Here is a 14,188-nt window from a genome sequence, read left to right as displayed (position 1 = left end):
AGTACTTTCAGGAACGCACACACTCAATTTGCCTTCCTCCATGGCTGGATTATTCTCAAGATAATACACGATGAGGCAAGGTGCAGGTTCTTACACAAACATCACTGTTACTCATTGAAAACAAACAAACTCCACTGCAAACATGTCGGAATCCACTTTCTAGATTACCAGATCTTTAGCGCTTTCAATGGAAAAAGATTACTTAATAAATTCATTTCTGGTATTCATTGTCCAACATTCTATTTTTAAAACTGAATTTAAATAAAATGTATTTTTGAGATGCAAATGCTAGTTGAGCCAGAATTTTGCTCAGCAATTAATACCAGTATTAATATAGTTTTGAATATAATTCCATTTTCCTTCTTCCTTAGAAACTAGAAAGGAAAGTAGAAAATGGACTGGCTTAAGTTTAAAAACCATCCTTCTAAGACCTTATAATGTAAACATCTCTGAAGAGTATTTACTTTGCTAAAGTATTTGTTACTTCCATAAAGCCCTTGTCTATATTTTGTAATATCTTCCTGCCCTCCAAATAACCACTATTTAGATAACACAAAGGTCTTAAGAGTCTTCAAAGTTATTCTAAAAGTACAGAGCTTCAAATAGTTTAATTTTAATGTCAAAATAAGCAGAACTAATGCATTATTATTTTAACAATTAATACGAGATTATGGTTTCCCTACCTATTTAATTGCATTTAAACACAGAAATGCTTTGAAACTATACAGAAGACAGTTGGTTATTAAGCAATTTCGAAGAGGAAAGACTAGCAGAACAATGTCGGTAACCACTTGTAATTTTCACAAGCAATGAAATTCTAAAAATACCTTTTAAACTCTACAACAAAGTATCTATCCAAATACTCTGCAAATATTATAGTTTGTGGAACTATCTTTTAACATCCACATCAACTGTTAGCATAAACATTTGGGAAAATTAAAGATATAATGTATGCAACTGTGTACAAAGTGCACCTCTGATGTCAGACACACGGCTAAGTTGCTCAGACTTGTGTGAATCTAAGATATGTGGAGGGTTGTTCCCTGTTGGCAGTGACAGTGTGATGCCAGGGATTGACAGCCAACATTTCATCTATCAGAAGGTCAGTCTTCTCAACAAGCCTTGAGCATATTTTCTCACATCTTTATTAACACATCATAGCAGGTGAAATCATTCTCTTTAAGTGAAGAAAAAACAAACAAACAAACTGAAGAAATGCTTTACAATTTCATTCTGAACTACTGGAGGAATCCTCTGGATCCATATGATTTTCTGCTCTGAAGATAACCACACACTAAAGTCTGCTTTAGACAATCACTTTAACCGCTTTACCTTGTGATCTGGCACTTCAAGACAACTTGAAGGAAAATTAGAAGGTAATTTTACAAAGCAAGTTCCTCAAAAAATCTGAATTATACATCTACTTCCCTCCATACAGCAACTTTAAGTTATTATGAGGCAAATAACTGTCTTTCAACTAATTTCAAAATTTTAATATATATTATCATTACCCAAAGTATTCATAGTCAAGTCCAACTTTGGACTGCAAATATTTGTTAAAAAAAAAAAAAGAAATCTCATCAGCACAAACATTTCTGATCAATATAAAAGAACGGACGTTAGAAGAGACAGCATTTTGTAACTAAATTTATCAAATATTTCCATTTAGTCTAAAAACTTTAAACGGCATTGAGGATTATTATTTCAAAATACTCTTTTATTTCACTCCGTTACAAGATATAACTAGTTAAACCGAAAGCTAGTGAAACAGACTAGAAGAGGTAAGGTAGGTCAAAAATCTTGGTTTAAGCACAAGTTTTGGGAAACTTGTTCTTCTTACAGCAGAAAGATCTATGACCATTACCATGAGGTATCACATATAAAAACAGGAAAAAGGAAATACCCACCTAGCTTTGCCTCAGATGTGTCCATCTCCCATTTGCTTTTCGGAATGTAACCCTAAATCGTACACAGAGAGAAGCTCGAAGGGTTAGAAAGAGACACATACATGCATACAACTTTTGAACTGGAAAAGCATTAAAACTGGGAATGGATTCAGTTTCCACTCACTAGTTATAAAAATATCCTTAGGGAAAACAGTCTCGTTATCTTTGAAGAAACTAAACTGCCAAATTCACCACACTTCACTGCCTAGATTTCAGAGTAGGCAATTCAGAATAGTGTGACGAAGGCGCTTTGAGGCAGCTACAGTTCAGGAATCAAAACGGCAGTTGAACAACATCTGTATAGCAAATATTATAAGATGTACAGGTAGCTACTGTGCTATGATTGTCAGAAAATTTTTAATACTAGCTAGGTTACTTTCTAAATACAACTGCTATTCTCAAGTGATAGTAGTCATGAGGTCCAAAAAGCATTCTTTAAGATAGTTACTTTATATTTCAGTGTAATCATATAGTACTCAAAAGAAAGGAGAAGGATTGGTATCACTGAGCCCAAATACCCAATTATGAAGTTCAACCTCATTTTAAAATGATTCAATCCATTTACCAGTTAGGTCTTACAGACTATTTTATTGAATCAGTTTCTTTCATCATTTGGAAACTAGATTATTTCTGATGTCTTGTAAAACTGCGTTCTCCTATCATACAAAAAACCAGAAATCTCCAAAGGTAACTTACATCTTATATTTCATAAAGTACTAGATGGTTTATTTCAAACTCCCAAAGATTTTCAAATCTTCTACTGTTCCTACTGAACTAGGTATTCCTCCTTTCCATTCAGTCTCGTGTGGTTTGTCACGATGCCCTCTTTTCTTCACTTGGAGTCTGTTTTCCTATTAGACCCTAACATACAGAAACTTAATGGAGCTCCTAAACAGGAGAGATTCATCAAAGGTGCCAGCATCTTCTCTGATGAGTCACTGTATCTCTCTACTGTTGGGGATGTTCAAGTTCACAGCACAGACTGACACAGGGGAAGTCAGAAGGCATGTTGAAGATTTCACGACAACAGCATTTAGGTAAGAGTTTATGAGAGTATCATCACTACTTCAGGAAACCTATGTGTTATAAACATCTCTAGTGTTTAAGCCAGATTTAATAATTCAATTTCAATTTACTAGGTTGTATTTCAGGTTATAAATATTGTTTCCAAACACATCTTTAGAACAAACCAAGACAAAGCTAGGCTGAAGTGAGGGTGCTAAAAGTACAAAAGAAACCTGTACAAGTAATGTATCAAAAATTGTCTGAAAACCTTCAGCATTACTGGAATAATATTTTTATATATACTAGGTTCACTGAGGCACTAAAGAAGACAAACTATCACGCCAATGATTCCCCCAAAAAGGATTCTCTTAACCAAGAAGTATAGATTTCACCCAGCTGTATTAAGGAGTCCAGAACAGAAAATGCAAAGTTTACTGAGAAATCCATTAAAATGGTCTGAGTGACTAAAGACTTTCTCTCAACCCTTTGGTTAATATTCTCCAATGATCTTTTACTCTTGGACTAGACCCCAATAGTAGAAGATTTGGATACTGCATCCTTGAATGGGTTAAGGAAAGTTTTATAACAGAAAGTTAAGCAAAGAGTATATTAATGTCTCCCTGCTGGAACCATCCTGTTCTTCCTTAAACCTGTCCCATCCTCCCACTGCTTTCAATGGTAGGCGACGTGAAAAAAAGATAGTCCAGCAGGGTAGAAAGTGAAAGCTTCTTTGCCATGTTTTTGATGTAAAAATATAGCATTACAGTGTGTTTAACTTTAAAAAATAGTAGTACATGCAACTGAAGTAGTTTGACCTACATCTAAGCAAGTCACCTGTTATGGATCATACATATTTTGAAAAGCTAGGAAGCTATAGCACTACAGACTTCTCTCATGATCATGGTCTAGTACACACGCTGCAAGTAGTTACAGAAGTCAGCAGCCATAGTCCAGAACAGTGTGGACCTTTAAATGCATTTCCTGCCTGTATTTTAGATTATGTCAAAATACAACTTAAGAAAAATACTGTTTAAAAAATAAAATAAAAAAAATATTGAGACTCAAAGGCCATTAACTTTAAATCTTATTTTTTAATCCATGTTTAAAACCTAGGAATGTAGAAATTGACACCATCTCTATATAATCACAGTTTCTATCAAGAGTCCTTTATCACGCATGCATTTGATGGGACCACTTCTTGGAGACTTATATACTCTAGAGGGTAAGAATCAGTGTTCTTGCTTTGTACATTTTCAGAAGAATATGAGAAGAACTTTAGCAAGGGCTGAGTATTAAATAAACCAAGTAGTATCCTGGAATTAAAAAGCAACACTATTCCAAGGCATTACTATTCTCTGTAGCTCATTAGCAAACACTGAAAAGTCAACATAACTTCAGGCCGCATATTTTTGAATGACAGGGTAAGGCAAACAGCTCTACAGAGATGTGATCAAAAGTATTTACAGTAGGTACACAGAAACTTTGAATTCACACTACATAAGCTTTTAATAAGTCTAAGCAAAATCCATTGCCTACACAAATATTTTTCCCATCACTTAACATGATAAAATGAAAAAGAATAAATCCAGCAGCCAGTGGCAACCCTCTGCCTCCTCATTCGATAAATTCTTCTGCTCAGTTGCCAGAAACTCAATTTTGAGATCTTGTAGCAAAGAAGATACAATTATGTGTAAGTTAGACAGGTTACACCACATATCTGCTGGAATGTAAGAAAGCCCTTAATATCTGTAATTGATTTTCTTAAAAAGTATACTCCCCTAAAACCACCCACAAATAGATGAGTTTATACGGGTGAGTTTTTTAGCACCCTGTTAAAATTTTCTTTCAGCAACACAGTAGAGGGTTTTTTTGGTCTGAGGAAAAAGTAAAAACTATCCAAAAGTCTCCTTGAAGATGATTATGGGAAACTTTTACCATTAAAGTATATACCAACAATAGTATCTGATCATAGACCAGAATTTAACCCTTTCTTAATGATTTTCATAAAGAGACACTGTTCAAAGTGGTTGGTCTGTCTCCTACCAGTTCGCTTTCCTCTTCTTCTGCATCTTTCTTTTCTTCCTTCTGCTCTTCAATATTTGCATCAAAATCTTCCATCTCCACCTACACCATGACAATAATCATGAAAAGAAAAAAGATGTCAACATTTATGAAAATGTTGAGGCCCTCACTGAAACTGAGAATAAGCACAGCCATCCAGAGGAAGAAAGCAGATTCACCAAGTCATTTTTAACACCACAAATTTTGACACAGAACTGATAAAAAACAGAATGATACTCTTGAACTTCATTTTCCTGGGATGTGCATCTTCATAACTCCCTCTATAAAGTCAAGTGTAATGCTCTGAGTAGACGACCACTTGTTTTGAATGCCTATGGAGGGGCCGGCGTGTGGTGGAGCGGGTGACGCCACCATCTGCAGTGCCGGCATCCCATGTTCTAGTCCCAGCTGCTCCACTTCTGATCCAGCTCTCTGCTATGGTCTGGTAAAGCAGAGGAAGTTGGCCGAAGTCCTTGGGCCCTTGCACCTGCGTGGGAGACCCAGAAGAAGCTCCTGGTTTCAGAAAGGCCCAGCTCTGGCTGTCGTGGCCTTTTGGAGAGTGAACCAGTGGATTGAAGACCTTTCTCATTCTGCCTCTGCCTCTTTGTAACTCTGCCTTTCAAGTAAATAAATAAATCTTTTAAAAAAATATTTATTTATTTGAAAGTCAGAGTTACACAGAGAGCGGAGAGGCAGAGAGAGACAGAGGTCTTCCATCCGATGGTTCACTCCCCAGATGGCCACAATGGCTGACGCTGCGCCAATCTGAAGACAGGAGCCAGGAGCTTCTTCCGGGTCTCCCACGTGGGTGCAGGATCCCAAGGACTTGGGCCATCTTCTACTGCTTTCCCAGGCCACAGCAGAGAACTGGATCAGAAGAGGAGCAGCTGGGACTAGAACTGGCGACCATATGGGATGCCGGCACTTCAGACCAGGGTGTTAACCTGCTCTGCCACAGCACTGGTCCCAATAAATCTTTAAAAAAAAAAAAAAAAAAGAATGGGCCAGACTTAAAAAAAAATTCCTATGGATTACAAGGATTTCTTTTTAAAATTTTTAACATGTATTTTTCCAACCAGGTAAAACATGAAAATTATTCAAAGTTCAAAATGTAAAAAAGAGCATAGTGAAAAGTAGGATGGAAGTATCTTTGGCCCAGGATAGTAGCAATACAAATTAGAGTAGAAGGATTAGAAAAGTACTTATAAAGTACACTTGGCCAACTTGTTAACAGTTATATGGAGAGGGACAGGGCTGAATACTGGTAAAGGGGAGAGTAACGACTCAGATAGAGGCTGGTGCTCTGGAGTAGTAGGTTGAGCCTCTGCCTGGGAGGCTGGCACTCTATATGGGCACCGGCTTGAGTTCCAGCTGCTCCTCTTCCGATCCAGCTCTCTGCTATGGCCTGGGAAGGCAGTGAAAGACGGCCCAAGTGCTTTGGCCCCTGCACCCACATGGGAGTTCCAGAAGAAGCTCCTAGCTTCTGGCTTAGGATCGGACCAGCCCTAGCCACTGCAGCCACATGGATGGCGAACCAGTGGATGGAAGATCTCTCTCCCTCTCTGTAAATCTGCCAATCAAATAACTAAATCTTTTTTAAAAAAAGTCAGAGATAATCCTAGATTACTGGTTGTAGCAATCAAGTGATTGGTGGTTCTAATTACTAAAATAGAGAATATCAGAAAAGAAAAACTACTGGATGAATTACATTTTGGATAGGTTGTGTTTGAGGCATACCACAATAATACATGTTTCTTTTTGAGAGAAAATTTGAAAAATAATCATAAAATGAATTATAAAAATCATCTCCACTCAGAAAGGTTGTGTAGACTGATGTAATTCACCCCAGTCTTTATAAATTTAGACACTTATGTGGCAATCCAAGCTACTAAAAAGATTCTGATTATTTATATACAAAGTGCAAAGTGCAAACAGCCTAGAATAGAGGCGTTGAAGGAGTTGTTTTAAGGACTGGGTAGGGACAGCATGGTAGCGTAGTGGGTAAAGCTGCTGCCTGTGATGCCTGTGCTGCCTGTGATGTATGGACATCAGTTCAAGTTCCAGCTACTCTACTTCCAATCCTGCACCCTGCTAATGTGCCTGGGAAAGCAGTGTAAAATCACCCAAGTCCTTGTTTCCCTGCACTCGTATGCGAGACCTGTGTCTCTCCCTCTCTGCAAAATTCTGCCTTTCAAATAAACAAATAAATCTTTTAAAAAAAGTTTAGTATTAAAAAAAAAAAAAAAGAATTGGGTACCAGGAGAAGCCAAGGAGACTAAAAAGAAATGGTCAGAAAAATAAAACTGGAAAAATGTGGATTCTCAAAAGTCAAGAAACAAATATGTTCTTGAGAATATGGGCATGGTCAAGTATTTCACACACGGCTACAAAATTAAGCAGCAAGCCATGCCTGCTGACTGTCACAGAAATTACCAGTGAAGAGTCTGTGGAGAACAGTGAGGACAGAAGCCAGGAGGAAAAGGGATGTGGAAGATGGGAAATGAAAATACAAACACAGTGACAACATTGAGTGTAGATAAAGCTCACAGGAAGAGTTAAATAAAACAGAAGCATACAACTAGTTAAAACAGAAACTCTGTCTTTTTTCCATGGTAACGATTTTCTCCCACCAGATTAATAGTTGATTCAGGAAAGAATTATTAATGTATTGTCAGGGAACAGAATAGTAATGAAGTATCTTCTATGGATTTCTTATTACAAAAAAAAAAAAGTAGCAAAAGAGCCAAGAGACACTACCTTAGCCAAGTGATCAATGTTTAAATAACCAATAAACAAAGTGGCATCTTACGGCTTCCCATATAATGCACTAAGCACACATCACCTCTTAGGTAGCATTCCTGCTAATGTTTAACCTAAACCTAAACATGTGCAGACAAATGGACAAATCCAAATTGGAAAACATTCTATAAGACAACTGGCCCATACTCAAATGTCTCTTTATCTTTCACAACAATGAAAAAACTGGCCAAGTTTCTTTTTAAATTAAAGGGGAGTCAAATCCTGGAGGTTTGAAAATTGTTATAAAGTACATCTTGGGGCCAGCGCTGTGGTGTAGTGGGTTAAAGCCCCAGCATGCAGTGCCAGCATCCCATATGGGTGCCAGTTCGAGTCCCAGGTGCTCCACACTTCGGATCCAGCTCTCTGCTATGGCCTGGGAAAGTAGTAGATGGCCCAAGTCCTTGGGACCCTGTATCTGTGTGGGAGACCTGGAAGAAGCTCCTGGCTCCTGGCTTCGGATTGGCACAGCTCTGGTTGTTGCGGCCATTTGGGGAGTGAACCAGCAGATAGAAGATTTCTCTTTTTCTGCCTCTCTGTTACTCTGTCTTTCAAATAAATAAATAAAATCTTTTAAAAAAAGAAAATAAAAGCATATGATGGGGACAACTAGTAAAATCCGAGTATGGATTGTATATCAGATAATTCAAGAAATTCTATTCAGGAAATGTATATTACTTAATATAGTATATTATCAATGTTAAATTTCCTGAATTTGGCGGGTGCCACGGCTCAATAGGCTTAATCCTCCACCTGTGGCGTCGGCACACCGGGTTCTAGTCCTGGTCAGGGCGCCGGATTCTGTCCTGGTTGCCCCTCTTCCAGGCCAGCTCTCTGCTGTGGCCAGGGAGTGCAGTGAAGGATGGCCCAAGTGCTTGGGCCCTGCACCCCATGGGAGACCAGGAGAAGCACCTGGCTCCTGCCTTCGGATCAGCGCGGTGCGCCAGCCGCAGCGCAGCAGCTATTGGAGGGTGAACCAACGGCAAAAGGAAGACCTTTCTCTCTGTCTCTCTCTCTCACTGTCCACTCTGCCTGTCAAAAAAAAAAAAAAAAAAAAAATCCTGAATTTGATAATTAACCAGTTTTGGAAGAGAATGTCTTGCTCTTAGGTCTGATGTGCTGATGTATTTATGGAGGTGAAGGGTTCTGAGGGCTGCAACTTAATTATCAGATAGCTCTACAACAATAATGACAATATTATTTATAGCAATTTATAGAGAAATTGTGGCAAAATAGTAACAAAAAGTGAATTTCAATGAAAGTATACAGGTGTTTTCATGATATGGATGCAATTTTTCTGCAGGTATAAAATGATTCAAAGTAAAAAGCTGGAATAAAAGCTTGTTTTGCGCTGCCTTCGAGCCAGAGAACACTCACCTCTTCGATAGCAGCATCTTGCAGCAAAGAACGAATGTCTAGACGCATCATGTGACGAGGCGCAGCTTCCCAATGATCGGCCATCTAGTGAGAGATTCAGCTCAAGTTATCTCAACAGTCCTCCAGAAACTACTCAAAGAAAGACCAAGTGAGCATGCCAGATAAAAATTTAACTAATACTATGAAGTCTAACAGGTTGGTTCCAAGAAAACCTAGGTCACACCTTTGTATACAAAGGAAAAAAACATTTACTAAAGCAAGTAGGGAAGATATTCTGAAGGAAAGCGGGATAAACAAGAGTCTCCAGGTAACAGTGCTCATACAGACTAGTGAAGTTTAGGATACTCCACTGTTCTCTATTTCTGAAAATTACCTTATTTATTTCTTTAAGTTTTCTTCCATGAATATTTCTCTTGCCACAAGTCTGGTTATCTGCACTCATTTCAGCCAAATACACCTATGCAAGAACAAATGATGATTAGGAAAAGAAATACAACACTTACATAGCAACACAAATGCTTTGAAGTTCTCTTAACACTTTACCTCAAATCCTTTGGTTTTTGCTGCACTCCAAAACTGGTCAAAATGCCTGACTCTGTCATTGATGGCATCCAGAATGATGAAGGGGAAAAAGCCATCATCCAGAGTCTTTTTGAAAGTTTTGAACATGCTGGTACGGTAGGTCTCCTCCATCTCGGCTTCATACTCATATTCCATTACCTACGAATCCCCAATAGAGAGCTGGCGTTAGCCAGAGCAAAAATCATCCTAAATCGTTTTAGTTTAGCACAGATAGAGACAGAGATGACTCTGTAGTCCTTCATTCACGCCTGAGTTCTAAAGTTCATGTTCCAAAATGAAAGAAGTCCTTGTCTTCAAAGATGCCCCATCTCTCTCTAGGAAGTTTCCCTTTAAACAGGAACAAACACTTTTACCTTCTTTTTCACTTTCTTTCCAGAATCCGGATCTTTTTCTTCTTTTTCCACTTCAGTGATGAAGTAATCATCCAGGCTTAGAACTCTGGGTGCTGGTCCTCCAAATTCGACCTCCTTATCCTAAGAATCACGTAGTTAAGAAGGTTAAAAGAATTCACGGAGGGTGGGAGGGTGGTGTGTTGGGAAAACTCACTATATTCCTAAAGTTGTACTTATGAAATTTGTACTCATTAGTACAATCTAGCGGATTCAAACAAACAAAAGCAAAAATATTTGTCTAAGGAGAAAGAAACTGGGATGGGTGTTTGATGTGGCACTTAAGATGCCACTCGAGACACCCACATCCCACGCGGGAGTGCCTGGCTTGAGCCTCAGCTCCACTTCTGATTCCTGCTTCCTGTTAAGGCACACCCTAGGAGGCAATGGGTGATGGCTCCAGTACTTGGGTTCCTACCACACATGTGGAAGACCCAGATTAAGTTCTAAGCGCCTGACTTTGGCCTGGTCCAGCCCTGGCTGTTATGGGCATTTGGTAAATGAACTAGCAGATGAAAGATCTCGCTGTTTGCCTTTCAAATAAAATGAAAGTAAATACTTTATATGAGCTACATGGGATACAGGTCAATTGGGAGTTACCTACGTCAATATCACTCTACTTACTAAGAAGGCAAGTAGCTAAGGCAAACAATTGGTCTTGTCAGTTTTTCCATACTCACTCGAATAAGTTTTGCAACATGTGTCTTCCCGCTACCAGGCAATCCTCTCATTATGACAACAATCTGAAATGCAACAGATCCCCCCCAAAAAAAGTCATTCAGAGATGATTTGTTTTGCAATGAGATCTCAGTTAAAAATGACCTATCATTCTCCCTAATAGATCACATGGCAGGCCATGAAACAAACCTTCCTATACTTGAAAGGGTAGAAGTAATTGAAAGTACGTTATCTGACCACAATGGAATGAGATTAGAAAGTAACAGGAGGGGGAATGGCAATGTGGTGCAGCGAGTTAAGTTGCCGCCTGCGATGCTGGCATCCCACACTGGAGCATTAGTTTGAGTCCTGGCTGCACTGCTTCCCAATCAGCTTCCTACTAGTGCTGCTGGAAAAGCTGCAGATGGTGGATGAAGTACTTGAGTCCCTGCCACCGATGTAAGAAACCAGGATGGAGTTCCTGGATCTGGCTTCAGCCTGGCCCAATCCTGACTGTTGTGGTCTTCTGGGGTGTGAACCAGCAGATGGAAGACCTCTGTTTGTCTCTCTCTCTGTCACTCAGCCTTTCTAATAAATAAATAAATTTTTAGAAAAGATTTATTTATTTATTAGAAAGGCAGAGTTAAAGAAAAGGAGAGGCAGAGGCAGAGAGAGAGAGAGAGAGAGAGAGACAGACAGACAGACAGACAAAGATCTTCCATCCTCTGGTTCACTCCCCAAATAGCTGCAATGGCTAGGGCTGGGCCAGGCCAAAGCCAGGAACCAGGACTTCATCCAGAACTCTCATGTGGGTGCAGGGGCCCAAGGACTCGGGCCATCTGCTGCTGCTTTGCAGGCTCATTAGGAAGAAACTGCAACAGAAGTGGAGAAGCCGGGACTCGAATGGGTGCCCATATGGGATGCCAGCAGGGCAGGCAGCAACTTTACCCATTATGCCACAGTATGGGTCCAACAAATAAATCTTAAAAAAAGAAAAAAAAAAAAGAAAGCAATGTAGGGAACAATAGGGAACATTAAAAAATATGTGGAAGTGAAACAACACACTCCTAAATAATCATTGAGTCAAAGAAGAAATCAAAAGAGAAACCAGAAAATACTCTGAAATGAATGAAAATGAAAACCTAACATACCAAAACTATGGGATAAAGCTAAAAACAGCATTTAAAGGGAAATTTAGAGACTGGTGTTGTGGCACAGCAGGTTAAGCAGTCATTTACTACACTGGCATCCCATATCAGTTGTGGTGTAGCAGGTTAAGCTGAAGTTGCCGGTGATACCAGAATCCCATATTGAAATGCTGGTTTGAGTTCTGGTTGCTCTTATTCCAATCCAGCTTCCTGCTAATGCACCTAGGAAGGCAGCTCAAGATTGTCTGCATATTTGGACCCATGACTTCCAGATGGGAGACACAGGAGGAGCTCCTGGCTGCCCTGTCATGGCCATTTGGGGGAATGAACCATTAGATGAAGATCTTTGTCTCTCCCTCTGTCACTCTGCCTTCTGAATAAATAAATTTTTTTAAAAACTGACTGAAGAAGAAACTGACAACCTGAGCAGACCTCTGACAAGTGAAGAGATTGAATTACCAATAAAAATAACCACCCACTAAGAAAAGCCCAGATCAAAATGGTTTCATTACTGAATTCTAGCAAATGTTTAAAGAATTAACACCAATTTGGCTGGCGCCGTGGCTCACTAGGCTAATCCTCTGCCTGCGGCGCCAGCACCCTGGGTTCTAGTCCCGGTCGGGGCGCCAGATTCTGTCCTGGTTGCTCTTCTTCCAGTCCAGCTCTCTGCTGTGGCTCTAGAGTGTAATGGAGGATGGTCCAGGTCCTTGGGCCCTGCACCCGCATGGGAGACCAGGAGGAAGCACCTGGCTCCTGGCTTCGGATCAGTGCAGCGCACCGGATGCAACGTGCCAGCTTTAGCGGCCACTTGGGGGGTGAACCAACAGAAAAAGGAAGACCTTTCTCTCTGTCTCTCTCTAACTCTGCCTGTCAAAAAAAAAAAAAAAAAAAGAATTAACACCAATTCTTCAAAAATTCTTCTAAAACACAGAAGAGGAAGTAATAATTCCCAATTTTTTATAAGGCCAGCATTACCCTGATACAGAAAGCAAAGACATCACAAGAAAACTATGTGTTATGAATATGAATACAATAACCTTCAACAAAATACTAGTAAACTACCTACCAACACATAATAGACACATTGGGACTGGCATTGTGGCACAGTGGGTTAAGTGGTGGCTTATGATGCTGGCATCCCATATGAGAGTGCCAGTTCAAGTCCCAGCTGCTCTATTTAGGATCCAGACTCCTGACAACGCATCTGGTGAAGGCTGAAGAAAACAGTCCAGGTGCTTGGGCCCTTGCCACCTGTATTCCTGCTCCTGGCTTCAGCCTGGCCCTGACCTGACTGTTGTGGCCATTTGTTGTGACTGCAAGATCCCCTGTTTTGTTTTGTTTTCTCTCTTTCTCTGTCACTCTGCCTTTCAAATAAATAAATATTAGAAAAAAACAAAGAATACCATGACCAAGTAGAATTTACTTCAGGGATACAAGTTAACATACAAAAATCAACCAATATGATACACTATATCAACAGACTAAAAAACAAAAACAAAGGAGTTATCAATTGAACTGATACAAAAAGTTGGCTTTTACCCAGAGCAAAATCCAACTTCCTCTCATGGTAAAAACATTCACAACTAACAATAGAACTTTCTCAACTTGATAAAATGCATCTCTAAAAATCCCAGATAACATCACAATTAATGGCAAAAGACAAGACATTTTCCCTGTAAGATCAGAAATAAGAGCAGGATGCCTACTTCCGCCACATCTGTCCAACACTGTACAGGAACTTCTAGCCAGAAGCAGGTGTTCTTCACAGAAAGAAGTAAAACTGTATTTGCAGATGACATGATCTATCATACAGAAAAATCCCAAGAATTCACCACAATTCTGTTAGAACTAGTAAATGAGTTCAGCAATGTTGTAGAATGTAAGGTGGGTACACAAAGACCAACTGTATTTCTATATACTTTGCAATGAATAATTCAAAAAAAAAATTAAATTAATCAATTATATGTATATAAAAATTGTGAATGTATTAAGCGATACAGTCAAAAGGCAGAGACAGTCAGACTGCATAAAAAAATACAACTCAATTAATCTTTTTCCTACAGGAGACAGATTTTACATTCAAAGATAGGAATAAACCAGAAGTTTATATGGTAGAAGACATACAGTAGTAAACCTTTATCCATGGGGGATACATTCCAAGTCCCTCAAGAGAAATCTAAAACCAAGGATAATAGTGAATCTTACACACAAGCACTGAGATACGGTG

The 14,188-nt window shown here is 39.3% G+C and overlaps 1 protein-coding gene across 3 annotated transcripts in view; it reads right to left on the bottom strand.

Moving 5' to 3' along the window:
- YLPM1 (YLP motif containing 1) overlaps positions 1-14,188 on the bottom strand; it is an 83,463-nt gene that overhangs the window by 11,595 nt on the left and 57,680 nt on the right. For 2 of the 3 annotated variants that reach the window (XM_051826234.3, XM_070065276.2), the window contains 7 exons: positions 10,837-10,899; positions 10,121-10,240; positions 9,729-9,905; positions 9,559-9,642; positions 9,186-9,269; positions 4,995-5,075; positions 1,908-1,959 (listed from right to left, as the gene is read on the bottom strand). In XM_051826234.3, the coding sequence (XP_051682194.2) occupies positions 1,908-1,959; positions 4,995-5,075; positions 9,186-9,269; positions 9,559-9,642; positions 9,729-9,905; positions 10,121-10,240; positions 10,837-10,899 (661 nt within the window). The remainder of the gene's footprint in view (positions 1-1,907; positions 1,960-4,994; positions 5,076-9,185; positions 9,270-9,558; positions 9,643-9,728; positions 9,906-10,120; positions 10,241-10,836; positions 10,900-14,188) is intronic. The other variant, XR_011384926.2, reaches the window with a different exon arrangement.

This window comes from Oryctolagus cuniculus, chromosome 20 (assembly GCF_051225735.1).
Source record: "Oryctolagus cuniculus isolate XC-2025 breed Fujian yellow rabbit chromosome 20, ASM5122573v1, whole genome shotgun sequence".
Taxonomy (NCBI): domain Eukaryota; kingdom Metazoa; phylum Chordata; class Mammalia; order Lagomorpha; family Leporidae; genus Oryctolagus; species Oryctolagus cuniculus.
Note: the sequence above shows the minus strand (reverse complement) of the source record. Positions and strands in the feature narration are given on the sequence as shown.